The sequence below is a fragment of the Oncorhynchus keta genome, chromosome 10 (genome assembly GCF_023373465.1).
Source record: "Oncorhynchus keta strain PuntledgeMale-10-30-2019 chromosome 10, Oket_V2, whole genome shotgun sequence".
Taxonomy (NCBI): Eukaryota; Metazoa; Chordata; class Actinopteri; order Salmoniformes; family Salmonidae; genus Oncorhynchus; species Oncorhynchus keta.
The window spans coordinates 30,870,916-30,898,214 of NC_068430.1; the positions used below are offsets into that span (position 1 = coordinate 30,870,916).

Below are 27,299 nucleotides of genomic sequence, written 5' to 3' on the forward strand. Positions count from 1 at the left end.
CAACTTCTTCTAAACATGCAGCCTGAAGGACACTGGGCCTGTTCACATACTATTGACATGATTCCTTCCTTTCTTCCTTCCTAGTAGACACACAGCCTGAAGAACACTGGGCCTGTTCACATACTGTTGACATGATTCCTTCCTTTCTTCCTTCCTAGTAGACACACAGCCTGAAGGACACTGGGCCTGTTCACGTACTGTTGACATGATTCCTTCCTATCTTCCTTCCTAGTAGACACACAGCCTGAAGGACACTGGGCCTGTTCACGTACTGTTGACATGATTCCTTCCTATCTTCCTTCCTAGTAGACACACAGCCTGAAGGACACTGGGCCTGTTCACATACTACATTCTTCCTTCACTCTTCCCTTCCTTCCTTCCTTGACCGCTGATCAATTAATCACTGATCTGGTCATCACTGATCTGACCAGGTTGGATTGGTGAAAGCCATTGGGTGTAGGTCTTTTATTCTCCTATCAATGGATCCTTTAACCGTACACAGTCAAGATATGATTGAGAGATAATATAAAATCAACTTTATTGTTCCTGGGGGAAAATTGAGATGGACACGTAAGACTATGATCTTTAACACATACAGTAGAACATTTAGATCAAAATCAAATCAAATGTATTTATATAGCCCTTCGTACATCAGCTGATATCTCAAAGTGCTGTACAGAAACCCAGCCTAAAACCCCAAACAGCAAGCAATGCAGGTGTAGAAGCACGGTGGCTAGGAAAAACTCCCTAGAAAGGCCAAAACCTAGGAAGAAACCTAGAGAGGAACCAGGCTATGTGGGGTGGCCAGTACTCTTCTGGCTGTGCCGGGTGGAGATTATAATAGAACATGGCCAAGATGTTCAAATGTCAGCACCTCAGTACATGTTTTAAAGTATGATCTTTAAAACATACATAGTAACAGGTACCTTTTAATCACAATGTTTCATTGTGGATCCAAATATGCTGTGATAGTCAGAAGCAACTCACACCACAGATACATTCAGACCCAATTTCTGTGCGCGTGTGCGTGTGTGTGTGCGTATGCGTGTGTATGTGTGTTAGTCAGAACTCCCTCACCCCTGACAGACTCAGACAGCCACTGGGTGGAGGTGTGTTATTCCAGCCCAGCTAAGAGAGATCAGGTTCCTTTCGTTTCCCTACCTCTCCCCCCTTCTCTTAACCCTCTCTCCTTCCCTACCTCTCTCCCCCTTCTCTTAACCCTCTCTCCCCCTTCTCTTAACACTCCCTTCTCTTAACCCTCTCTCCTTCCCTACCTCTCTCCCCCTTCTCTTAACCCTCTCTCCCCTTTCTCTTAACCCTCTCTTCTCTTAACCCTCTCTCCCCCTTCTCTTAACCCTCTCTCCCCCTTCTCTTAACCCTCTCTTCTCTTAACCCTCTCTCCATCCTTCATTCTCCACCTCTTTCATCCACTACGTTTCCCCATCGACCCCATCTCCCTCTCCTCAGGGTTTGAAACATGCCCTTAAGCTTATCTGTAAACCTCGGCGGGCCACTGTGGATCTGTTGCCACAGGGATGTTTTTTATACTGTTCTATGTTTTTGGAAAGTTTAAACTTGATTTAATCTGGTGCTTTTTGTGAACTGTTCTGTTAGTCACAAGGGAGGAAATATGTTCTTGGCGCTTAAATCCCAGTAACGTTTGGTTTGGGAGAAACCCTGTCGTATGCATACTAAAGACGCACAAACATACCCTGTAGTATGCATACTAAAGACGCACAAACATACCCTGTCGTATGCATACTAAAGACGCACAAACATACCCTGTCGTATGCATACTAAAGACGCACAAACATACCCTGTCGTATGCATACTAAAGACGCACAAACATACCCTGTCGTATGCATACTAAAGACGCACAAACATACCCTGTCGTATGCATACTAAAGACGCACAAACATACCCTGTCGTATGCATACTAAAGACGCACAAACATACCCTGTCGTATGCATACTAAAGACGCACAAACATACCCTGTCGTATGCATACTAAAGACGCACAAACATACCCTGTCGTATGCATACTAAAGACGCACAAACATACCCTGTCGTATGCATACTAAAGACGCACAAACATACCCTGTCGTATGCATACTAAATAGAAACTCTGTACGGTACACAAGGTTAGCCAAGGCGCAGGGCAACACACAGACATCTCATTCTTGGTTCACTATTGTTTGGCGCAGACGTGTAACTAATTTATATTAAAGTATTTCTTATTATTATCTGGAGAGAAGTACTGTACAAGCCAAACCTCTTTAGGGGTGGAGTTTATGTGTCTGTGTGCATTCTATTGGCTTGTGAATTTATGTGCTTATGTAACAGGTGTGTATGTGAACACATATTTATGCATTCATGCTGGTTCGCATGTGTGTGTGCGTGGTACGTGCGTATGAGTGTGTGTGAAGGTGTGTGTGTTAGAGGAAGAGGATAAAGCCTCTCCGGCAGGGCCTTGGCTAGCTATTAGCTGTAGCTCTGAGAGGAACACTGAAACACTGAGTGCAGCTCATACTGTACAGAGACCTCTCGCTGCCTGTGTGTGTGTGTGTGTGTGTGTGTGTGTGTGTGTGTGTGTGTGTGTGTGTGTGTGTGTGTGTGTGTGTGTGTGTGTGTGTGTGTGTGTGTGTGTGTGTGTGTGTGTGTGTGTGTGTGTGTGTGTGTGTGTGCGTGCGTGCGTGCGTGTGTGTGTGTGTGCGTGAGTGCGTGTGAGTGCGTGCGTGAGTGCGTGTGAGTGCGTGTGTGTGTGTGAGTGCGTGTGAGTGCGTGCGTGAGTGCGTGTGAGTGCGTGCGTGAGTGCGTGTGAGTGCGTGCGTGCGTGCGTGCATGCGAGCGTGCGCGCGTGGAGGCTGTTTTTGCCCTCCTGTACGTTGACTCACTCTAAACAAAACATGACAGCTATTTTGGTTACTTTCAGTTTGGTTGGGTTAAATTAAGAGAAGAGGCCTACTGTGCTCTCACTCTGTGGTCAGGACAAAATGTGTGACATACACACAAACATACCAATAAAGTATGCTAATGGAATAATGGCTTTAAATATACTCATGTTGAATACAATTGGTATTAAGATAATCTAAAAAGCATTTTTGTGCTATCAAAATGTCACCCTATGTCACTTAAATGTCACCTTATGTCACCTAAATGTCACCCTGTCACCTAAATGTCACCCTATATCACCTGTCACCTTATGTCACCTAAATGTCACCCTATATCACCTGTCACCTTATGTCACCTAAATGTCACCCTATATCACCTGTCACCCATGTCACTTAAATGTCACCCTATATCACTTTAATGTCACCCATGTCACTTAAATGTCACCCTATATCACTTTAATGTCCCCTATATCACCTGTCCCCTTATGTCACATAAATGTCACCCTATATCACCCTATGTCACCTAAATGTCACCCTATGTCACCTAAATGTCACCCATGTCACTTAAATGTCACCCTATATCAATTTAATGTCACCCTATGTCACCCTGTGTCACCTAAATGTCACCCTATGTCACCTAAATGTCACCCTATATCACCTGTCACCTTATGTCACCTAAATGTCACCCTATATCACCTGTCACCTTATGTCACCTAAATGTCACCCTATATCACCTGTCACCTTATGTCACCTAAATGTCACCCATGTCACTTAAATGTCACCCTATATCACTTTAATGTCACCCTATATCACCTGTCCCCTTATGTCACCTAAATGTCACCCTATATCACCCTATGTCACCTAAATGTCACCCTGTGTCAGCTAAATGTCACCCCATGTCACCTAAATGTCACCTAAATGTCACCCCATGTCACCTAAATGTCACCCCATGTCACTTAAATGTCACCTAAATGTCACCTAAATGTCACCTAAATGTCACCTAAATGTCACCCTGTGTCAGCTAAATGTCACCCTATATCAACTAAATGTCACCCTGTGTCAGCTAAATGTCACCCTATATCACCTAAATGTCACATAAATGTCACCCTATGTCACCTAAATGTCACCCTATGTCACCCTGTGTCACCTAAATGTCACCCTATATCACCTGTCACCTTATGTCACCTAAATGTCACCCTATATCACCTGTCACCTTATGTCACCTAAATGTCACCCTATATCACCTGTCACCTTATGTCACCTAAATGTCACCCTATATCACCTGTCACCTTATGTCACCTAAATGTCACCCATGTCACTTAAATGTCACCCTATATCACTTTAATGTCACCCTATATCACCTGTCCCCTTATGTCACCTAAATGTCACCCCATGTCACCTAAATGTCACCTAAATGTCACCCCATGTCACCTAAATGTCACCTAAATGTCACCCTGTGTCAGCTAAATGTCACCCCATGTCACCTAAATGTCACCTAAATGTCACCCCATGTCACCTAAATGTCACCCCATGTCACTTAAATGTCACCTAAATGTCACCTAAATGTCACCCTATGTCACCTAAATGTCACCTAAATGTCACCCCATGTCACCTAAATGTCACCCCATGTCACCTAAATGTCACCTAAATGTCACCTAAATGTCACCCTGTGTCAGCTAAATGTCACCCTATATCAACTAAATGTCACCCTGTGTCAGCTAAATGTCACCTAAATGTCACCCCATGTCACCTAAATGTCACCCCATGTCACCTAAATGTCACCTAAATGTCACCCTGTGTCAGCTAAATGTCACCCTATATCACCTAAATGTCACCCTGTGTCAGCTAAATGTCTCCCTATATCACCTAAATGTCACATAAATGTCACCCTATGTCACCTAAATGTCACCCTATGTCACCCTGTGTCACCTAAATGTCACCCTATATCACCTGTCACCTTATGTCACCTAAATGTCACCCTATATCACCTGTCACCTTATGTCACCTAAATGTCACCCTATATCACCTGTCACCTTATGTCACCTAAATGTCACCCTATATCACCTGTCACCTTATGTCACCTAAATGTCACCCATGTCACTTAAATGTCACCCTATATCACTTTAATGTCACCCTATATCACCTGTCCCCTTATGTCACCTAAATGTCACCCCATGTCACCTAAATGTCACCTAAATGTCACCCCATGTCACCTAAATGTCACCCCATGTCACTTAAATGTCACCTAAATGTCACCTAAATGTCACCTAAATGTCACCCCATGTCACCTAAATGTCACCCCATGTCACCTAAATGTCACCTAAATGTCACCCTGTGTCAGCTAAATGTCCCCCTATATCACCTAAATGTCACCTAAATGTCACCCTATGTCACCCTGTGTCAGCTAAATGTCACCCTATGTCACCTAAATGTCACCCTATGTCACCTAAATGTCACCCTATGTCACCTAAATGTCACCCTATGTCACCTAAATGTCACCCTATATCACCTGTCCCCTTATGTCACCTAAATGTCACCCTATATCACCTTATGTCACCTAAATGTCACCCCATGTCACCTAAATGTCACCTAAATGTCACCCCATGTCACCTAAATGTCACCTAAATGTCACCTAAATGTCACCCTGTGTCAGCTAAATGTCACCCCATGTCACCTAAATGTCACCTAAATGTCACCCCATGTCATCTAAATGTCACCCCATGTCACCTAAATGTCACCTAAATGTCACCCTGTGTCACCTAAATGTCACCCTGTGTCAGCTAAATGTCACCCTATATCACCTAAATGTCACCCTGTGTCAGTTAAATGTCACCCTATATCACCTAAATGTCACATAAATGTCACCCTATGTCACCTAAATGTCACCCTATGTCACCCTGTGTCACCTAAATTTCACCCTATGTCACCTAAATGTCACCCTATGTCACCTAAATGTCACCCTATGTCACCTAAATGTCACCCTGTGTCACCTAAATGTCACCCTATGTCACCTAAATGTCACCTAAATGTCACCCTATGTCACATAAATGTCACCCTATGTCACCTAAATGTCACCCTATGTCACCTAAATGTCACCCTGTGTCAGCTAAATGTCACACTATGTCAGCTAAATGTCACACTATGTCACCTCGTTCGCAGCTAGTTGTAATAAATGCCCCTCCCAGGTCCATGCTGTAGCAACCACCCAAACTGTAACTGGAAGTGCAGTCATCTTCAGTATAATAAGGCCTGTGATGAGAGGAGAGCTCCAGTTTGCAGGCTCCTAAGGGCTCACTAAGAGAGTGAGGGCCTCAGCCGCAGAACAAAAGCATCTTTGTGAGTGATTGGAACCACATTTTCACCCTCTCTCCTCTCCTCTCTTTCTCCCACTCTCCTCTCCCCAGTGACGCCAGACTATTCAAACCCATTGAAAACAATCAGCGTCAAAAGTTTTAAATAATACTCCCCAAAACTTCCCTGCAGATATCTGTAGCGGCGGTCAAAGTCTCGCATACACACACAATATATCCCGAACTCGTTTAGCTCTACCGAATTCTCACTTTTAACCTGACCTCCTCTTTCTAATTCTTGCACAGTCACTCTCTTTCTTTCTCCCTCTCTTGTCCCTTTCCCTTCCTTCCCTCCCTGTCCTCTCCTTCCATAATACACCCTTCCCTCGACTCCATCTGTATCTTGCCCTCTCCCTGCCTGCTGGAGGTCAATGTGTTGTATTGTGTACGTTGTGTTGCATCTTCCTGTGTTATCTGTAGTGCTGAAAAATAAATCTGCAGGCTTCCATCCCAAATATATGGGAAAGTGTTCCACAGGGTAGTACAGTACAGTATATAAGCTGCATGGACATGCGGCTAGTCCAACATTTGAGCATACTGCCAAGAGTCCAGACCCTATCTAGGCTAACCTGGTATAATATATTAACAAGTAGTCTGATGCTATATCTGTTTAGCTGCACGCCCAGTAGCAGCTCCCTGTGCTGTGTTTTATGTTTCATCCACTGGAAAGTGATTTGATCAGAGAAGGCAGAGGTGGGGAATTTTTCGGGCCAGTGACATCTTTCGCTGGATGCCAGATGATGAGCTGGCGTATTGAGCTGCAAATTGCAACACATCATGTCTCAGGAGTAAGGCAGGAAAATGTCCCATGCGATCTGACCAGGAAAAGGTCTGGGACCAGGAGTTTGACCTGGTCAGAGTCATGGTGTCAGGAAAAACTCCTGGCCCCAATCATGTGGTGCAGACCAGAGAGGAGTGTGATAATAGAGTTCAACACACCCTATTGTGGGCCAGTAACCAGACAGTGTGGACCCAACTGATGTTTGGCAGCTCTCAAACATTGTCTTGTTACTATAGTAAAGGCTTGTGTTGGAACAGTTGAGTATGCACTGAGTATCTCTCTTGTTACTATGCTAATGTAGTTCTTTAACCCAAAACTAAAGTATTGCGTAATTGGTCAGCTGCTCAATTATGTTTATGTATTCTGTCCACGAGAGATACACAGTGCTTACTCAACTGTTCCAACACAAGCCTTTACTACAGTAACAGGAGAGATACTCAGTGCATACTCAACTGTTCCAACACAAGCCTTTACTATAGTAACAAGAGAGATACACAGTGCTTACTCAACTGTTCCAACACAAGCCTTTACTATAGTAACAAGAGAGATACTCAGTGCATACTCAACTGTTCCAACACAAGCCTTTACTATAGTAACAAGAGAGATACACAGTGCTTACTCAACTGTTCCAACACAAGCCTTTACTATAGTAACAAGAGAGATACTCAGTGCATACTCAACTGTTCCAACACAAGCCTTTACTATAGTAACAAGAGAGATACTCAGTGCTTACTCAACTGTTCCAACACAAGCCTTTACTATAGTAACAAGAGAGATACTCAGTGCTTACTCAACTGTTCCAACACAAGCCTTTACTATAGTAACAAGAGAGATACTCAGTGCATACTCAACTGTTCCAACACAAGCCTTTACTATAGTAACAAGAGAGATACTCAGTGCTTACTCAACTGTTCCAACACAAGCCTTTACTATAGTAACAAGAGAGATACTCAGTGCATACTCAACTGTTCCAACACAAGCCTTTACTATAGTAACAAGAGAGATACTCAGTGCTTACTCAACTGTTCCAACACAAGCCTTTACTATAGTAACAAGAGAGATACACAGTGCTTACTCAACTGTTCCAACACAAGCCTTTACTATAGTAACAAGAGAGATACACAGTGCTTACTCAACTGTTCCAACACAAGCCTTTACTATAGTAACAAGAGAGATACTCAGTGCTTACTCAACTGTTCCAACACAAGCCTTTACTATAGTAACAAGAGAGATACTCAGTGCATACTCAACTGTTCCAACACAAGCCTTGTAGTAGGTGCCAGGCGAACCAGTTTGAGTGTGTCAAGAACTGCAACGCTGCTGGGTTTTTCACAATCAACAGTTTCCCGTGTGTATCTAGAATTGTGCACCACCCAAAGGACAGCCACCCAACTTGACACAACTGTGGACAACATTGGAGTCAACATTGGCCAGCATCCCTGTGGAACACTTTCAACACCTTGTAGAGTCCATGTCCTGACGAATTGAGGCTGTTCTCAGGGCAAAAGGGGTGCAACTCAACATTAGGAAAGTGTTCTTAATGTTTTGTACAATCAGTGTATATTGATCTGTAGTATAGTAATGTTTTGTGCATGGAAAAGCACAGTGCATAAGGGAATTACCAAAACACCTTAATATAGGGGAGGCACATGCAAACAGATGAGGAAATGTAGCTAGGATGGAGAAAATACGGAGTAAAAGCTGCAAAAGGACAAATGTAGTCCAGGGGAAACTGCCCTGTGCCCCCCCAAAAACCACGCTTCACCCCACCAACAATCATTTCCAACTGTCCCTTATCAAAAGTCCCATCAGGTAGCCTGATATCAGATGTGTCTATGTAAACAGGATTATTAGGGAAATCATTCCTCTTGCAAAGCATGTACATTTCTTAAACGAATTGAGTGTATGTAATCAGCCCTCAGTATGCACATTCAGGGATCTCTCTGTTTTCTTCCTGCTAAGGCTGCTTTGTATTCAGCTGCTTCAAATGGGTGAATTGTGTCAACGAATATAATTTGACTGCTTTACTGATGAAATTACAATTGTTCTTAACAGCTGTGCGGTAGCCACAACCTCTTCATAAGAGATATGATAGGCTACAGTTGGCCCAGGCCTAGTGTCAGGATTCAGTGTCAGGAGTGATTTATTTGTGAGACAAATTGAATATGATTGGGCATGTGTGTGTTGTTGAACCTCAGGCACCTCTCTCTGAAAAATGCAGTCTGTTTTGTTTGAATGCATCATTTGATTAACCGCACCGATTTACCTCGTGGCCTCGCCAGTCCTCCACACGTCAATCACACCAAGGACTCTCATCAGTCTCGCTACCAGGCCAGGTGCCTCATTTATCAAAGGTGCGTGAGCACAAAAAAGACTTGCATGGGGCAGTTTTCCCCCGTATTTATCCATTTTGAACTTGACGGAAAAGTGAGCGTATCTTCATGCAAATGTCAAACCATGCTTGTAAACAACTTTTAGAAGGTTGATCAACTGTTTGTTTGGGATAAATGGGAGATGCACGGTTATTAGCCTATAATAATGGTAGGCTAATAAAAACATTCAAACATAGGCCTAATAATAAAACAGACGCATTTGCCGTTGGTAAGGAGATAGAAGCATGTTACCTGATATGCTTATTTGACTTTGATTCATCAGAATCATATTGCAGGACATGTCTCTCCTTCTCTGACATAACAGGTTTAAGTTATTACCACTAAACAACAAAGAGTAGAAATAGTAGGATATCTCCCTCTATTCAATTTTATGGTAACAAAAACTAATTTGCTGTATGGCAAATTCGTTCACATTTCTGAAGAGGTGTGGGCAGAATGTGATCATCCTTTGCAGTGACTTTCAAACCAAAAAATGCATGATGCCTATAGCGAGAGTCAAACACTGGCCTTGCATTCTGCTAGACTAATAATCTATTCGAACCATTTAAAAGGATAAATGCATCAGCCCACACTTCTTTGCAAACTACGAATTGTTGTTCAATATTTTAGTACATGGCTGTGTTTATTTCTCCTCTTCGGTATAGGCTCTAAGATTAAATATTTCCTGCTCCCGCTGCAACCTGGTCTCAGAGCATTTTGTATTATTCTGTAAGTAAATCTGCATACCACATTGAGTATGATATGTATTAATGAGTGGATGTCAATCATTCATTTCTTATGATATGTTTAGTATAGTATCTTACAAATGGCAATTTGTGCAATGTGCTACAAATGACAATTTGTGCAATAGCTTATGTTACACATTTGTAAAATGTACAATAGGCTGTTTTATGCATTTGCTAAATGTATGTTATGATACGAATTTGTGACGAACACTATCATTAGCTAGCTGCTTAACGCGAGCAAGGCTAGAGGTTAGGGTTAGAGTTACACTGGGCAAAAAGGGGATATATTAGGGGATATCTTTACATTACACTTTTTTATATTCTAGAGAATACAGACCATGTCCAATACATATTTTGAGTCTTGTGGATCTGCACCATATCCTGACAAATTCTGATCCCAGATCCAGTGTGTTCCAGACATGTATTATACTGGGATTAGACTACTCCGAATATCACACATTGTCACGCCCTGACCTTAGTTATCTTTGTTTTCTTTATTATTTTGGTTAGGTCAGGGTGGGACAAGGGTGGTTGGTTTAGTTTTTGTATTGTCTAGGTGTTTTGTCCTGTCTAGGGTTTTTTGTATATCTATGGGGATTTTAGTATGTCTAGGTATATGTACAGTGCCTTGCGAAAGTATTCGGCCCCCTTGAACTGCGACCTTTTGCCACATTTCAGGCTTCAAACATAAAGATATAAAACTGTATTTTTTGTGAAGAATTAACAACAAGTGGGACACAATCATGAAGTGGAACGACATTTATTGGATATTTAAAACTTTTTTAACAAATCAAAAACTGAAAAAATGGGCGTGCAGTCCAGTGCAGTCCAATGTCGCAGTCCAGAGCGTCCGGCGACAGTACTCAGTCCAGAGCGTCCGGCGACAGTAACCAGTCCGGAGGGTCCGGCGACAGTAACCAGTCCAGAGCGTCCGGCGACAGTACCCAGTCCAGAGGGTCTGGCGACAGTAACCAGTCCAGAGCGTCCGGCGACAGTACGCAGTCCAGAGGGTCCGGCGACAGTAACCAGTCCAGAGCGTCCGGCGACAGTACCCAGTCCGGAGGGTCCGGCGACAGTACCCAGTCCGGAACCTCCAACGAAGGGCCACAGTCCGGAACCTCCAGCGACGGTCCTGGGTCTCCAGCGACGGTCCTGGGTCTCCAGCGATGGTCCTGGGTCTCCAGCGACGGTCCTGGGTCTCCAGCGATGGTTCTGGGTATCCAGCGACGGTCCTGGGTCTCCAGCGACGGTCCTGGGTCTCCAGCGACGGTCCTGGGTCTCCAGCGACGGTCCTGGGTCTCCAGCGATGGTCCTGGGTCTCCAGCGACGGTCCTGGGTCTCCAGCGATGGTTCTGGGTATCCAGCGACGGTCCTGGGTCTCCAGCGACGGTCCTGGGTCTCCAGCGACGGTCCTGGGTCTCCAGCGACGGTCCTGGGTCTCCAGCGACGGTCCTGGGTCTCCAGCGACGGTCCTGGGTCTCCAGCGACGGTCCTGGGTCTCCAGCGACGGTCCTGGGTCTCCAGCGACGGTCCTGGGTCTCCAGCGACGGTCCTGGGTCTCCAGCGACGGTCCTGGGTCTCCAGCGACGGTCCTGGGTCTCCAGCGACGGTCCTGGGTCTCCAGCGATTTTCCTTTTGTGTTTTGTGGGTTATTGTCTATGTGTAGTTGCATGTCAGCACTCGTGTTACAGCTTCACGTTCGTTTTGTTATTTTGTTAGTTTGTTTAGTGTTCTAAAGAATGAAGAATGTATTCATATCACGCTGCGCCTTGGTCTCCTCGTTATGATGAACGTGACACACATGGACATTTCCTATGGCCAGACATGGACTCATTCAATACAATGAGATATGTGACATCCTATTCTGTCTCTTCATGTTGACAAATATCAGTGCACCGTCGCTGAAATGTGTATTTGTCACATGCGCCGAATACAACAGGTGTAGTAGACCTTACAGTGAAATGCTTACTTACAAGCTCTTAACCAACAATGCAGTTAAATAAATAAAAGTAACAAATAGTTAAAGAGCAGCAGTAAAATAACAGTAGCGAGGCTATTTACAGGAGGTACCGGTACAATGTGCGGGGGAAGCGGTTAGTCGAGGTAATTGAGGTAATATGCACATGTAGGTAAAATTATTAAAGTGACTATGCATAGATAATAACAGAGAGTAGCAGCAGCGTAAAAGAGGGGTGGCAACGAAAATATTATGAGTAGCCATTTGATTCGATGTTCAGGAGTCTTATGGCTTGGGGGTAGAAGCTGTTTAAAAGCCTCTTGGACCTAGACTTGGCGATCCGGTACCGCTTGATCAATTACCGCTTGACAATTTTTGAGCCTTCCTCTGACACTGCCTGGTATAGAGGTCCTGAATGGCAGGAAGCTTGGCCACCGTGATAGTTTGTTGGTGATGTGGACACCAAGGAACTTGAAACTCTCAACCTGCTCCACTACAGCCCAGTCGATGAGAATGGGGGAGTGCTTGGTCCTCATTTTACTGTAGTCCACAATAATCTCCTTTGTCTTGATCACATTGAGGGAGAGGTTGTTTTCCTGGCACCACACAGCCAGGTCTCTGACCTCCTCCCTGTAGGCTGTCTCGTCCTTACCACCTGGGGGTGGCCCATTAGGAAGTGGGTGGGGGGCACAAATGAGTATGTAAAAGGTGTGTGGTCGAACTGACAACTGGAGAAGCAAAGCAGTGAGAAGCTGTTCCAGAAAATACTTTAAAGAAGTTAATGCAAAGGTAAGGAGCTAATTTAAGATGTTTTATTTATTGTAGTAACTCGCTTGTCTTTTCAGTTCGCTGCAGCTAGCGACAGTACTCTTACTGACAGTTGTGGCTACTTTGTGTGATGTATTGCTGTCTCTACCTTCTTGCCCTTTGTGCTGTTGTCTGTGCCCAATAATGTTTGTACCATGTTTTGTGCTGCCACCATGCTGTGTTGTCATGTGTTGCAGCCTTGCTATGTTGTTGTCTTAGGTCTCTCTTTATGTAGTGTTGTCTCTCCTGTTGTGATGTGTGTTTTGTCATATACACTGCTCAAAAAAATAAAGGGAACACTTAAACAACACAATGTAACTCCAAGTCAATCACACTTCTGTGAAATCAAACTGTCCACTTAGGAAGCAACACTGATTGACAATAAATTTCACATGCTGTTGTGCAAATGGAATAGACAACAGGTGGAAATTATAGGCAATTAGCAAGACACCCCCAATAAAGGAGTGGTTCTGCAGGTGATAACCACAGACCACTTCTCAGTTCCTATGCTTCCTGGCTGATGTTTTGGTCACTTTTGAATGCTGGCGGTGCTTTCACTCTAGTGGTAGCATGAGACGGAGTCTACTACCCACACAAGTGGCTCAGGTAGTGCAGCTCATCCAGGATGGCACATCAATGCGAGCTGTGGCAAGAAGGTTTGCTGTGTCTGTCAGCGTAGTGTCCAGAGCATGGAGGCACTACCAGGAGACAGGCCAGTACATCAGGAGACGTGGAGGAGGCCGTAGGAGGGCAACAACCCAGCAGCAGGACCGCTACCTCCGCCTTTGTGCTAGGAGGAGCAGGAGGAGCACTGCCATAGCCCTGCAAAATGACCTCCAGTAGGCCGCAAATGTGCATATGTCTGCTCAAACAGTCAGAACCACCCTCCAAGAGGGTGGTATGAGGGCCCGACGTCCACAGGTGGGGGTTGTGCTTACAGCCCAACACCGTGCAGGATGTTTTTCATTTGCCGGAGAACACCAAGATTGGCAAATTCGCCACTGGTGCCCTGTGCTCTTCACAGATGAAAGCAGGTTCACACTGAGCACATGTGACAGACGTGACAGTCTAGAGACGCCGTGGAGAACGTTCTGCTGCCTGCAACATCCTCCAGCATGACCGGTTTGGTGGTGGGTCAGTCATGGTGTGGGGTGGCATTTCTTTGGGGGGCCGCACAGCCCTCCATGTGCTCGCCAGAGGTAGCCTGACTGCCATTAGGTACCGTGATGAGATCCTCAGACCCCTTGTGAGACCATATGTTGGTGTGGTTGGCCCTGGGTTCCTCCTAATGCAAGACAATGCTAGACCTCATGTGGCTGGAGTGTGTCAGCAGTTCCTGCAAGAGTAAGGCATTGATGCTTTGGACTGGCCCGCCCGTTCCCCAGACCTGAATCCAATTGAGCACATCTGGGACATCATGTCTCGCTCCATCCACCAACGCCACGTTGCACCACAGACTGTCCAGGAGTTGGCGGATGCTTTAGTCCAGGTCTGGGAGGAGATCCCTCAGGAGACCATCCGCCACCTCATCAGGAGCATGCCCAGGCATTGTAGGGAGGTCATACAGGCACGTGGAGGCCACACACACTACTGAGCACTAATGACTCATTAATGTAAGCTAGCTAGCTAGCTAACAATCAACTTGGCGAGCTAGTTCCAGTTAGTTTTCTCATCATGAATGAAGCAGGTAGAGTATCTACCTTGTGGTTTGATTAAGTTACATGACATTATTTTCTTGCAATATCAACACAATTTTGATTGGTGATTTATGCATTCACGGTTTGGAGTGGATCACAGACCAACACTGCCACTACGTCGGGTCTGGACTGTGAGTGACTGCTGCTGATGACCCAATCTGCATTCATCGTCCATAACAAACAGGGTAATTGAGGGTGTGCAACTTTGGTTTTCTGTTAAATAAATAAATAAAAGTGCAAAAAATGGCCTATGTTTGCATCTTTACAGAAAACATGCATTGTGATTGGAGCTCTGGATTTGCAACACCTCATGTTTTAAACAGAAATAGCAGAGATGTGCTTAAGAAACAGTAGCAGTGGGTTTTCTGAGGTCCGGATTGGATGCATGTAGAAACTGGTCCATTAAGGAGAATATCCTAACTTTGTATTTGAAATTAAGGACATGCATATCTGGAACATGTCTACTCCTTCCAGTAGCAAGAAAAAGTATGTGAACCCTTTGGTATTAATTGGTTTTCCGCATAAGTTGGTCATACAATTTGATCTTCATCTAAGTCACAACAATAGACAAACACAGTCTGCTTAAACTAATAACACACAAACAATTATATGTTTTCATGTCTTTATTGAACACAACGTGTAAACATTCACAGTGCAGGGTGGGAAAAGTATGTGAACCTCTGGATTTAATAACTGGTTGACCCTCTTTTGGCAGCAATAACTTCAACCAAATGTTTTCTGTTGTTGCGGATCAGACCTGCACAATGATCAGGAGGAATTTTGGACCATTCCTCTTTACAAAACTGTTTCAGTTCAACAATATTCTTGGGATGTCTGGTGTGAACTGTTCTTTTGAGGTATTGCCACAGCATCTCAATCAGGACAGTTGGGAGGAGGTTTTGAGGTTGGTGTGCTGTGCTGTGCCTTTTTTTCTCCACACGTATGTTCCTTTCAAACATCTCAACTATAGTTTAATCTGTCCACAGAATATTTAGCCAGTAGCTCTGTGCAACATCCAGGTGCTCTTTTGCAAACTTCAGACATGCTGCAAAGTTTTTTTTGGACAGCAGTGGCTTCTTCCGTGGTGTCCTCCCATGAACACCATTCTTGTTTAGTGGTTTACGTACCGTAGACTCGTCACCAGAGTTGTTAGCATGTTCCAGAGATTTCTGTGAGTATTTAGCTGACACTCCAGGATTCTTCTTAACCTCATTAAGCATTCTGCACTGTGCTCTTGCAGTCATCTCTGCAGGACAGCCACTCCTAGGGAGAGTAGCAACAGTGCTGAACTTTTTTGTCTTATTTGTCTTACCGTCGACTGATGAACATCAAGGCTTTTAGAGATACTTTTGTAACCCATTCCAACTTTATGCAAGTCAACAATTTTTAATCTTAGGTCTTCTGAGATCTCTTTTGTTCGAGCCATGGTTCTCATCAGGCAATGCTTCTTGTGAATAGCAAACTCTAATTGTGAGTGTTTTAAAGGGCAAGGCAGCTCTAAAGAACCTCTATCTCGTCTCATTCATTGGACTCCAGGTTAGCTGACTCCAACTAGCTTTTAGAGAAGTCATTAGCCTAGGGGTTCACATACGTTTTCCAACCTACACTGTGAATGTTTAAATGAAGTATTCAATATAGACAAGAACATACAATCATTTGTGTGTTATTAGTTTAAGCACACTATGTTTGTCTATTGTTGTGACTTGAAGATCAGATCAAATATTCGGACCAATTTATGCAGAAATCCAGGTAATTCCAAAGGGTTCACATACAGTCATTTTTCTTGCCACTGTATATGTAGTAAAATGTCAGATATCCGGAAATATAAAGCAAAAGATATCCCCTGATATTGAACCTTTTCACCCAGTATTAAGGTTAGGAGTTAGGTTAGGGTTAGGAGTTAGGGTTAAGGTTAGGAGTTAGGTTAAAGGGTTAAGATTAGGGGAAGGGTTTGCTAACATGCATAGTTGTAAAGTAGCTAAAAAGTAGTAAGTATTTGAAAATGAGCTAATTAGCTAAAGTTGTCTGCATCTGTTTTATTATTAGTGTAATGTTTTAATGTTTATATTAGACACTATAATAATCCCCCTGCACCAAACGCCTCCATTTCCCTATAAGAGCAATATCTGCTTGCAATACAATTGATCAACCGATAGAAGCTGTGCTAAGGCATGGTCTGTGCTGTGCTTGGAGATGCATACACTTTCCTCAGAGTTCATAACTGATAAATAACAGCATTTGCGGGGAAATAGCGCACGCTATTTAGAGTATGTTTGGTGCGCACGCACATTTAATAAACGTGACCCCTGCGCGGGCGCGAGGATGGCTGGAATGAATGAGAATGGCCTTTTCATCTGAACGAGGCTGGCTTTTTCAACTGTTGATGCGTGGCAATCACATTTGTGGTTAGCCTAGGCTATGCACAATTAATTGTTTGTGTAGCCTACCTAAACGCACTTTGAACATGAACCATTTGTTAACATGAGAGGATCTGACACAAATACTATTCCTATAAAAATGATTAAAAAAAAGAATGATTTATGATTATTATTAGACCTATTATTAGGCTTGTTTTATACATAATATAGGCTACTGTTTTATGCATAGGCGAGTCCAACAATTTCAACATTTTATCATTTATAATTATTGCTTTAATACTAGGCCTAGCTATATTATGGTGATAATAAACCTTGTTATCATAATCCTAATTATCACTTCGAGGTATGCGTCGATATAATATAACTCATCTGAGATCCCATGTTAGTCAATCCGTGGCTCTAGTTTAGGGGTAATTCTAAATTCGTGCCTGGAGGAAGGACGGTAATCAGTGTTGACTGTCGTTTATTTTCTAACAGACTGGAGCTTTCCCCAGACAAGCGTTTGAGGGGAGAGAGAGAAGGGACAGGCAGGAGGAGTGCGTGAAGTACGGGCAAGTCTGATGACATCCAAAGTTTCAACGCTGAATCATCTACAGCAGCAGACAACTCGTGAGTTTGGAAAGTTATAAAATCATTTTTTTGTAAAACTTTGTAAAGAGAGGATTGTAGCCTATGTCAAACCTCTGTAAGGGCTGGGAAAGTTGAACCCGAGACAAAGACTGTTCTGGAGACTGCCCGTAGAGCTCGAACCCACATTCACACTGACAGTCGGAGGAACTGGACAGACGGAGATAGAGTCCCCGAGGGGGGTTGGAAGGAGAGGAAAAACTTTTCGAAAAAATCCTAACAGTCCACTTCCTAATCAAGACATGTCCTAACATTACGCATGAAGGAGTTTATGGAGACGAGAAGAAGAGTTGTGGTGACAACGAGAGGGGAAAGTTAGAGGAGAGTAGAGCAGAAGAGTGAAGAACACGGGAAAGTCAGACAGGAGAATCTCGTCTACCTGGGAAAGGGGTCAGAGAATGAATTAGCGAACAACGAGTTCCCTGTGTCGCAGCCAACAGTAAGGTAAGTGGTTTTGAGGAGTTCTACCCATGTTGTTGTCTAACTTGTCGCATTTTGCTTCAATATAAATCGGGTTTGAACAGGACCACAGGGTTGAGTCGGCTGGCTCGGGGTATGCGTGCATGGACTTGTCAGGAGAAAGAAATCCGTCAGGCATGTAATGCAATGTAAATATAATGAGAACTATATGGACACTTCTCACCTGCAACCGATTTTTAATTTCAGAATTGGTTCAGGTTAGGTTCAGGGTTGAACCAGTACCTCTTCTCCTCAAGCCCAGGTCAGGGTTAAGGTTAGGTTCAGGGTTGAACCAGTACCTCTTCTCCTTAAGCCCAGGTCAGGGTTCAGGTTAGGTTCAGGGTTGAACCAGTACCTCTTCTCCTTAAGCCCTGGTCAGGGTTCAGGTTAGGTTCAGGGTTGAACCAGTACCTCTTCTCCTTAAGCCCAGGTCAGGGTTAAGGTTAGGATCAGGGTTGAACCAGTACCTCTTCTCCTTAAGCCCAGGTCAGGGTTAAGGTTAGGATCAGGGTTGAACCAGTACCTCTTCTCCTTAAGCCCAGGTCAGGGTTCAGGTTAGGTTCAGGGTTGAACCAGTACCTCTTCTCCTTAAGCCCAGGTCAGGGTTCAGGTTAGGTTCAGGGTTGAACCAGTACCTCTTCTCCTCAAGCCCAGGTCAGGGTTCAGGTTAGGTTCAGGGTTGAACCAGTACCTCTTCTCCTCAAGCCCAGGTCAGGGTTAAGGTTAGGTTCAGGGTTGAACCAGTACCTCTTCTCCTCAAGCCCAGGTCAGGGTTAAGGTTAGGATCAGATGCCTTTAATTGTGATCAAGGATCAACACAGCAGTTTAGTTGAGGACTTTGCCAACTTCATAAAGTTTTCTAACATCCTTAAATGTAAAATAAAAGTAATTCAAAGTTTGATACCATTTTCATTTTATTAGCAGATCATCTTTGTATAGAGATGGCACATATTTCAGACAGGATATTCTGACACATATTTTGACATACTATGCTACTGTAAGTGTTTAGTGTAGGCTACAGCCCGTTTAGATGACTAAAAGGGCCAAAAGTGTAGAAGCCCGTTGAATTAAAGGTTAGCCAGTTATCTCGACCAGGGCAAAATAAATTCTAGCCCAGAAGGTTCTAGAATGCGTCCAGACAGTCATGAGAAGGAAGAAGTGGAGATGGGTTTTCTGAAATAAAATGAATCTCCCATGTGAGTGCAATACATGAAATATGAACATGTCAATGGCTGGCTGGTTGTGCTCCATACCGAGCTGTGACAGAGGCCTTGCAGTCTGTGTTGCTTGAGGAGCATAAGCACGCCAGAGCACAGCTGTACCACAGAGATGGTCACGCACATGCAGCTGAGCTGGTGCTCTCTAATCCCCCAATGCTGGCCAACTCCTGCATACTCTGTTAGGATTCTGGAACTTTCCTGAAACATTCGGAGGAAAGGGTCAATACACAGTGTATGGTAGTTTGATTTTATGATCCTTTTTCTGTTTCCATGCTGGAGTGCTCTGCTGATTGGGGTTCTAAGCATGGTCAATTCTCTCTCTCTCTCTCTCTCTCTCTCTCTCTCTCCCACTCTCTCTCGTGTTGTCTGACAGGGTTCTCTGTGTATCTCCATGTCTCTGTCAGGCTTGACACCTGTTCCCCCCACCCCCTAGTGTGCCACACCCATGGATGAGGAGAGGAGCTCCCCTGTCAGCTCACCTGAGCCCCCTGATGATAGGGACCCACATCCCCCCGCTCTGCACCCCAACCCCTCCACGGACATCCCAGCCTCCACCCCTATTCCAACCTCCACACACACCACAGGTGAGTGAACTGTTGTGGCATTGACAGTACTGAAGGTTTAGGGCATGTGTCAAACTCATTCCACATAGGGCCCAGTGTCTGCAGGTTTTGGCTCCACCCTTGTACTTGATGAATTAAGGTCACTAATTAGTAATAAGCTCCCCTCAGCTGGTTGCCTAGGTCTTAACAGAAAGGAAAACCAAAAACCGGCAGACACTCGGCCCTCCCTGGAATGAGTTTGACATCCCTGGTTTAGGGGAATGTCATGATGCTAAGCTACGCTGCTTTATCAAGTGCCATCCTGTATGTAAGGAAAGGACAGAAAGGAAGGAGGCCCTATTCAAAAACTATAAACATGTATCCTTCCTCTCCATCCCATCCTTGGAGTCTGAAAGAGGGGGAGAAGAGCTGTGTGTGTAGTGGGTTGGAACATGCCTGTCTCGGTGAACGGGAGAAGTGATTACCATCAACAGTGATTGTCTGGATGCTTTTGGAGTGTGTTTGTGTATGAGCTTAACTAAGATAGGGAGCAGAGCAGTGTGCACATGTGTATGTATGCTTGTGCATGTGTGTGTACGTGCATACATTCATTCATGTGTGAGAGAGAGACTGTACACACATGGAGTATTGAAAGGGACCAGTATGTCTGTACAGTATGTCTGTATTGTGTGTGTGTGTTAAACAAGTCCTGAACGATGTGTGTGTTCTCCCAGTGGAGTAGACATAGTGAAAGTCTGTACAGTAGATCATAATGAAGACCAGATCTGTCTCTGTACTCTCTTCCTACCAGGACACCTAACTCAGCTCACTGTCAAAGCAACAGTATGAAGTACAGTAGGGATACTGTGTGTGTGCAGTGTAACAAAGAGCCTGAAGGAATGGCGACCTTTGGTGCTTGTAGGGACAGCTCAGGGCTTCATGCCCTCTTCCATCCCTCTTTTCGGTTTCCTGTTGAGGTTTGGCGTTGGGCAACAAAGAGCCAACATAAAGCCTGATTGGTCATAGTGAGATTTATTTGTGGAGAGATTTATTGATGGGGGCACATATTGTACTTTTACTTTCTTCTCCAATACTTTGTTTTTGCATTATTTAAACCAAATTGAACATGTTTCATTATTTATTTGAGGCTAAATTGATTTTATTGATGTATTATATTAAGTTAAAATAAGTGTTCATTCAGTATTGTTGTAATTGTCATTATTACAAATAAAATAAAAATATCGTCCGATTAATCGATATCGGCTTTTTTGGTCATCCAGTAATCGGTATCGGCGTTGAAAAATCATAATCGGTCGACCTCTGAACTGTACTGCAGTTGACCTGCAGTTATTCTGCACTGTAACTGCAGTTACACTGCATAATTACTGCAGTAAAAAAATATTATATTTTGGACACAGTATTTTCAGCATACTGCAGTTATACTGCACTCTCACTTCAATCAAAGTCATGTACAGTGCATTCAGACCCATTGACTTTTTCCACATTTTGTTACGTTAAAGCCTTATTCTAAAATTGATTAAATTGTTTTTTCCTGCCCAACTTTTTATACATTTTGGAAATGTATAAAAAATAAAAATGGAAATATAATATAATAATAATAATATATGCCATTTAGCAGACGCTTTTATCCAAAGCGACTTACAGTCATGTGTGCATACATTCTACGTATGGGTGGTCCCGGGAATCGAACCCACTACCCTGGCGTTACAAGCGCCATGCTCTACCAACTGTGCTACAGAAGGACCACATTTACATAAGTATTCAGACCTTTTACTCAGTACTTTGTTGAAGCACCTTTGGAAGAGATTACAGCCTTGAGTCTTCTTGGGTATGACGCTACAAGCTTGGCACACCTGTATTTGGGGAGTTTCTCCCATTCTTCTCTGCAGATCCTCTCAAGCTCAGTCAGGTTAGAAGGGGAGCGTCGCTGCACAGTATATTTTCATGTCTCTCCCAGAGATGTTCAGTTGGGTTCAAGTCCGGGCTCTGGCTGGGCCACTCAAGGACATTCAGAGACTTGTCCCGAAGCCACTCCTGCGTTGTGTTGGCTGTGCACTTAGGGTCGTTGTCTTGTTGGAAGGTGAACCTTCACCTCAGTATGAGGTCCTGAGCGCTCTGTAGCAGGTTTTCATCAAGGATCTCTCTGTACTTTGCTCTGTTCATCTTTCCCTCGATCCCGACTAGTCTTCCAGTCCCTGCCGCTGAAAAGCATCCCCACAGCATGATGCTGCCACCACCATGCTTCACTGTAGGGATGGTGCCAGGTTTCCTCCACACTTGGCATTCAGGCCAAAGTGTTCAATCTTGGTTTCATCAGACCAGACAATCTTGTTTCTCAGGGTCTGAGAGTCTTTAGGTGCCTTCTGGCAAACTCCAAGTGCGCTGTCGGGTGCCTTTTACTGAGGAGTGGCTTCCGTCTGGCCACTCTACCATAAAGGCCTGCTAGGTGGAGTGCTGCAGAGATGGTTGTCCTTCTGGAAGGTTCTCCCATCTCCACAGAGGAACTCTGGAGCTCTGTCAGAGTGACCATCAGGTTTTTGTTCACCTCCCTGACCAAGGCCCTTCTCCCCAGATTTCTCAGTTTGGCTGGGCGGCCAGCTCTAGGAAGAGTCTTGGTGGTTCCAAACATCTTCCATTTAAGAATGATGGAGGCCACTGTTTTCTTGGGGACCTTCAATGCTGAATACATTTTTTGGTACCCTTCCCCAGATCTATGCCTTGACACAATCCTGTCTTGGACAATGCCTTCGACCTCAGCTCAATTTCGAGTCTCATAGCAAAGGGTCTGAATACTTATGTAAATGAGGTATTTCTGTTGTAAATTTTTAATACATTTGCAAAAATGTCTAAAAACCTGTTTTTGCTTTGTCATTATGGGGCATTTGGTGTAGATTAATGAGGGAAAAAAATTATTTAATCACTTTTAGGCTGTAATGTAACAACATGTGGAAAAAGGAAAGGGGTCTGAATAGTTTCCGAATGCTCTGTATACCCCCCTCAACACACACAGACCTTTGAGGCTAACCATCATACATGTAAGTAGGACATCAGATAATGAGTCATAATTTTTAAGGTAATACAGTTGTTGTTTTTAGTTTCAGTCTTCACAGATGTTGTCCCAACATGCAGGTCTCCCTAACCACTAGCTCCAGGTAAAAGGTACCTTTAACCACCTAAGAAGGGATGTAAAGGGGGTGAGTTGATTTGGGAGGATGGATATGAGTTTAAGTCGGTGAAGAAAAGGAAGGGATGGGAGGGCGGAATGAGGAATGGAATGAGAACTGGCTTCACTTCCATAGACGGCAACAAGGACTTGCTTTCATCACTTACCAGCTCCCCACACCCCACCAGCTCCCCACACCCCACCCCCACCTCTAACTTCACCCTCCCAGAATCCCAGACCAGCACTGCATCCCGTGTGTATCAGACGAGGAGAATACACACACACACACACACACAGGGCCCATTGATTTCTTCTAGCTGGGCTGGCACCACAGGGATGTGTGTTTGTGTGTGGAGAGTGGTCCTGACTTATTTGGTCTATTTGTGCTGTGCTCTGCCCAGAAAATCTGCTACCACCCTGGTTCCATATGGCAATGTAACGGTCTATTCTTTCTTTCTACGGCATCTGCCTCGAGGACTGACAGCACAGGTGCCCTGTAGAGTCTACTGCAGGGTTGCTGATTCAAGGCTTGCTGTCCAGGCGTTGCCCTCTATCACTACATACTCTCTCTCTCTCTCTCTGTCTCTCACTCTCTCACTCGGCTGTAAAGATGCAATCAGTGAGCTTGTTTACATGGGAGTATTTCTACCATCTAAATACCAACAAGTTTATCCCTTCTCCCTCTTCCCCCTCGTGTTAGAGGCTGTGTGTGTTAGTGTGTGTTTTCTCTTAATGTTTGTTAGAGGCTGTGTGTGTAATTTGCTTTCTCTCACTGACGGAAATAAACGTGGTGCAGTTTGAGGCATTTGTACGACATAGTTGAACTATGAAAAAGCATGAGAGTTTGTTTTCCCAACCTCTCCAACTCTGACACACACTTGGCCCTCGCTGAGCTGGCCTAGTGTAGCTTCTCCTCTGCAGAGTGCAGGAAAGCAGCGATGCAGAGCTTGTGTTGCTGCTCAACCATAACGGGTCCTTGGAGTGTAGAGAATCTACTGAAGGCACAGAGCAACCCTGAGGTGGTGTGTCTAACGGTTGCATAGGAAATGTGGTTATAATGGAGACCTTTGAACCCTCGTTAGCAAAGATTCTCTGTTGATTCCGTTTACCGAACAGAGATGCGTGGTCTCTCAAACGTGTTTGTGTGTGTTTCTACACATCAAAGAGAACCTGACCTGTCATGACCTCTGTGTGTGTTTAGATGCATGCCACAAAAGAGACGCTAACTAAACACTAGCTTGAATTTTTCCCAGAAGAAGAATCTCTGAGACAAAGTAACACAATTAAATTCCTCTTAGGCCTGTTAAACAGCAGACAGTTTCAGTCTTTAATGAGCTTACACTGCTTCATTCTCTCTAAGCAACAATAATCTGGCTTTCTGGACTCTATCCAGCACTCCCCTCAGAAAGCGCTTTTCTCTCAAGTGTGTCTTTGAGTCCTGGCTGGGTTTCAGGGCAGATTAGGCTATGCTGTGTGTGCGTGTGTGCGTGTGTGTGTGTGTGTGCGTGTGTGTGTGCGGGTGGGTTCATTGAGGAGATGCCACAGAGGACGTGAGTGTATCTCCATGACTAATTGTTTTCCTTTTTTGTCTTATTAATTTCTTAATTACAACACACACACATGCACACACACTCTCTTAAGGATCCCTGAGGAATTATTGTGGGAATTGGTCTGTATTGTTTGACAGGGTGTGGGGTTGCATTTGTGTGTGTTTGGTTTTACTGTCCTTGTGGGGACCAGAAGTCCTCATGAGGACAGTATAACAAGGACAAGTCAGACAAGTAGGAACATTTAGCCTATTATTATACGTTTACGGGTTTTGGTTTAGGGTTACAATTACAGTTAGAATTAGGGTTAGGGTTACAATTACAGTTAGAATTAGGGTTAGGGTTACAATTACAGTTAGAATTAGGGTTAGGGTTACAATTACAGTTAGAATTAGGGTTAGGGTTACAATTACAGTTAGAATTAGGGTTAGGGTTACAATTACAGTTAGGGGTAGGGTTAGGGTTACAATTACAGTTAGAATTAGGTTTAGGGTTACAATTACAGTTAGAATTAGGGTTAGGGTTACAATTACAGTTAGAATTAGGGTTACAATTACAGTTAGAATTAGGGTTACAATTACAGTTAGAATTAGGGTTAGGGTTACAATTACAGTTAGAATTAGGGTTACAATTACAGTTAGAATTAGGGTTACAATTACAGTTAGAATTAGGGTTACAATTACAGTTAGAATTAGGGTTACAATTACAGTTAGAATTAGGGTTACAATTACAGTTAGAATTAGGGTTACAATTACAGTTAGAATTAGGGTTACAATTACAGTTAGAATTAGGGTTAGGGTTACAATTACAGTTAGAATTAGGGTTAGGGTTCAGTGAAATACGGAACAGTTCCGTATTTTATCTAACGGGTGGCATCCCTGAGTCTAAATATTGATATTACATTGTACAACCTTCAATGTTATGTCATAATAACGACAATTCTGGCAAATTAATTATGGTCTTTGTTAGGAATAAATGGACTTCACACAGTTCGCAACGAGCCAGGCGGCCCAAACTGCTGCATATACCCTGACTGCTTGCATGGAACGCAAGAGAAGTGACACAATTTTCCTAATTATAAGAAATTCATGTTAGCAGGTCATATTAATTAAATATGCAGGTTTAAAAATATATACTTGTGTATTGATTTTGAAGAAAGGCATTGATGTTTATGGTTAGGTGCAACGACAGTGCTAAATCACCCGTTTTGGTGAAGTAGCCTGTGATTCGATGAGAAAATAACCGCATCGATTATATGCAACGCTAGATAACTACATATGCACACTAGATAACTACACATGGTTGATGATATTACTAGTTTAACTAGTGATTATGTGAATATTGATTATCTTATAAAAAACAAGTTTAATGCTAGCTAGCAACTTACCTTGGCTTCTTGCTGCCCTCGTGTAACAGGTAGTCAGCCTGCCATGCAGGCTCCTCATGGAGTGCAATGTAAGGCAGGTGGTTAGAGCGTTGGCCTAGTAACTGGAAGGTTGCAAAAACGAATCCCCGAGCTGACAAGGTAAATCTGCCGTTCTGCCCCTGAACAAGGCAGTTAACCCACCGTTCCTAGGCCGTCATTGAAAGTAAGAATGTGTTCTTAACGGACTTGTCTAGTTAAATAAAGGTGTAAAAAATAATAATAATATTTATTTTTTAAATTGGCCAAATCGGTGTCCAAAAAATACCGATTGTTATGAAAACTTGAAATCGGCCCGAATTAATCGGCCATTCCGATTAATCGGTTGACCTCTACTATGGATGGCTGCTCGCTCTGGGACAGAGATACAGGTGTTTGGATAATGGTCCGTGCTCACTCACTCCCTGGGCTTGAATGATGACGGGACTTGTCTTGGGCACTGACTCCAGGAAACTGGCAGATGTGAATGGCCTAAAAATCTCTGTAAGGGAGAATAATCCATTGAGAGAGTGAATGAATGGACATATGTCAGATGGCAGCCATCTAGTGCACTACTTTTGACCAGATAGGGCTCCACTTGGTGGTATGGTCAATGCTAGTGCACTACTGTGTATACAGAACAAGGTGTATTTTGAAACCTAGCCAGTGTGATGTTATGTTTCTGCCTGATCAAAGACACAGAGGTAGATCCCTACAAAGTCGGGTTGTGGAATCTTTCTTTACTCTATAAGCATCTCTGCTTCTCTAGAGACTCTGCTTCTGTCAGTCACGAACACAAACAAACACACACACACACACACACAGCAGAGTTTTTCTCAGTGTAGAGCTGCTTCAGAGGGGCATTAGTAAAGGCTGTATGACAGAGACAGGGACAGAGGATTTAGGGAGTTTCAAAGACTCCACGTAAATCCTCTGTCTCTTTTCTCTTTCTGCTACCACACTCCATCCCCTCCACACTCCATCCCCTCCACACTCCATCCCCTCCACACTCCATCCCCTCCACACTCCATCCCCTCCACACTCCACTCACTCACTCACTCACTCACTCACTCACTCACTCACTCACTCACTCACTCACTCACTCACCACTCATATGCCAGGCTCCAATCCCAGTCTCTTTCATGCTCTGTTTTCTGTCTTCCAGTTAATAAAGAACACTCAGATAACAGGAGAGAGAGAGAGAGATAGAGGGAGGAAAATAGAGTGTAAGAGTTGTGAGGAGAGGAAGGCTGGGGCTAAGATGGCCGCTGAAAGAGTTTAGCTAACTCTAGACTTTAGAGCTGGGTGCCATGTTGCTGCCACTAAGGATTCCCCTTTAC

The 27,299-nt window shown here is 44.0% G+C and overlaps 1 protein-coding gene across 3 annotated transcripts in view; it reads left to right on the top strand.

Annotated features, from left to right (window-relative positions):
• The first annotated feature begins 17,442 nt into the window (after positions 1–17,442).
• Positions 17,443–27,299, top strand: part of LOC118373814 (myoD family inhibitor-like) — a 53,540-nt gene continuing 43,683 nt past the window's right edge. The window contains exons 1-2 of one of the 3 annotated variants that reach the window (XM_035760063.2): positions 17,443–18,049; positions 19,658–19,868. In XM_035760063.2, the coding sequence (XP_035615956.2) occupies positions 19,730–19,868 (139 nt within the window). In that variant the 5' untranslated portion in view covers positions 17,443–18,049; positions 19,658–19,729. The remainder of the gene's footprint in view (positions 18,050–19,657; positions 19,869–27,299) is intronic. The other 2 variants (XM_035760062.2, XM_035760061.2) reach the window with 2 other exon arrangements.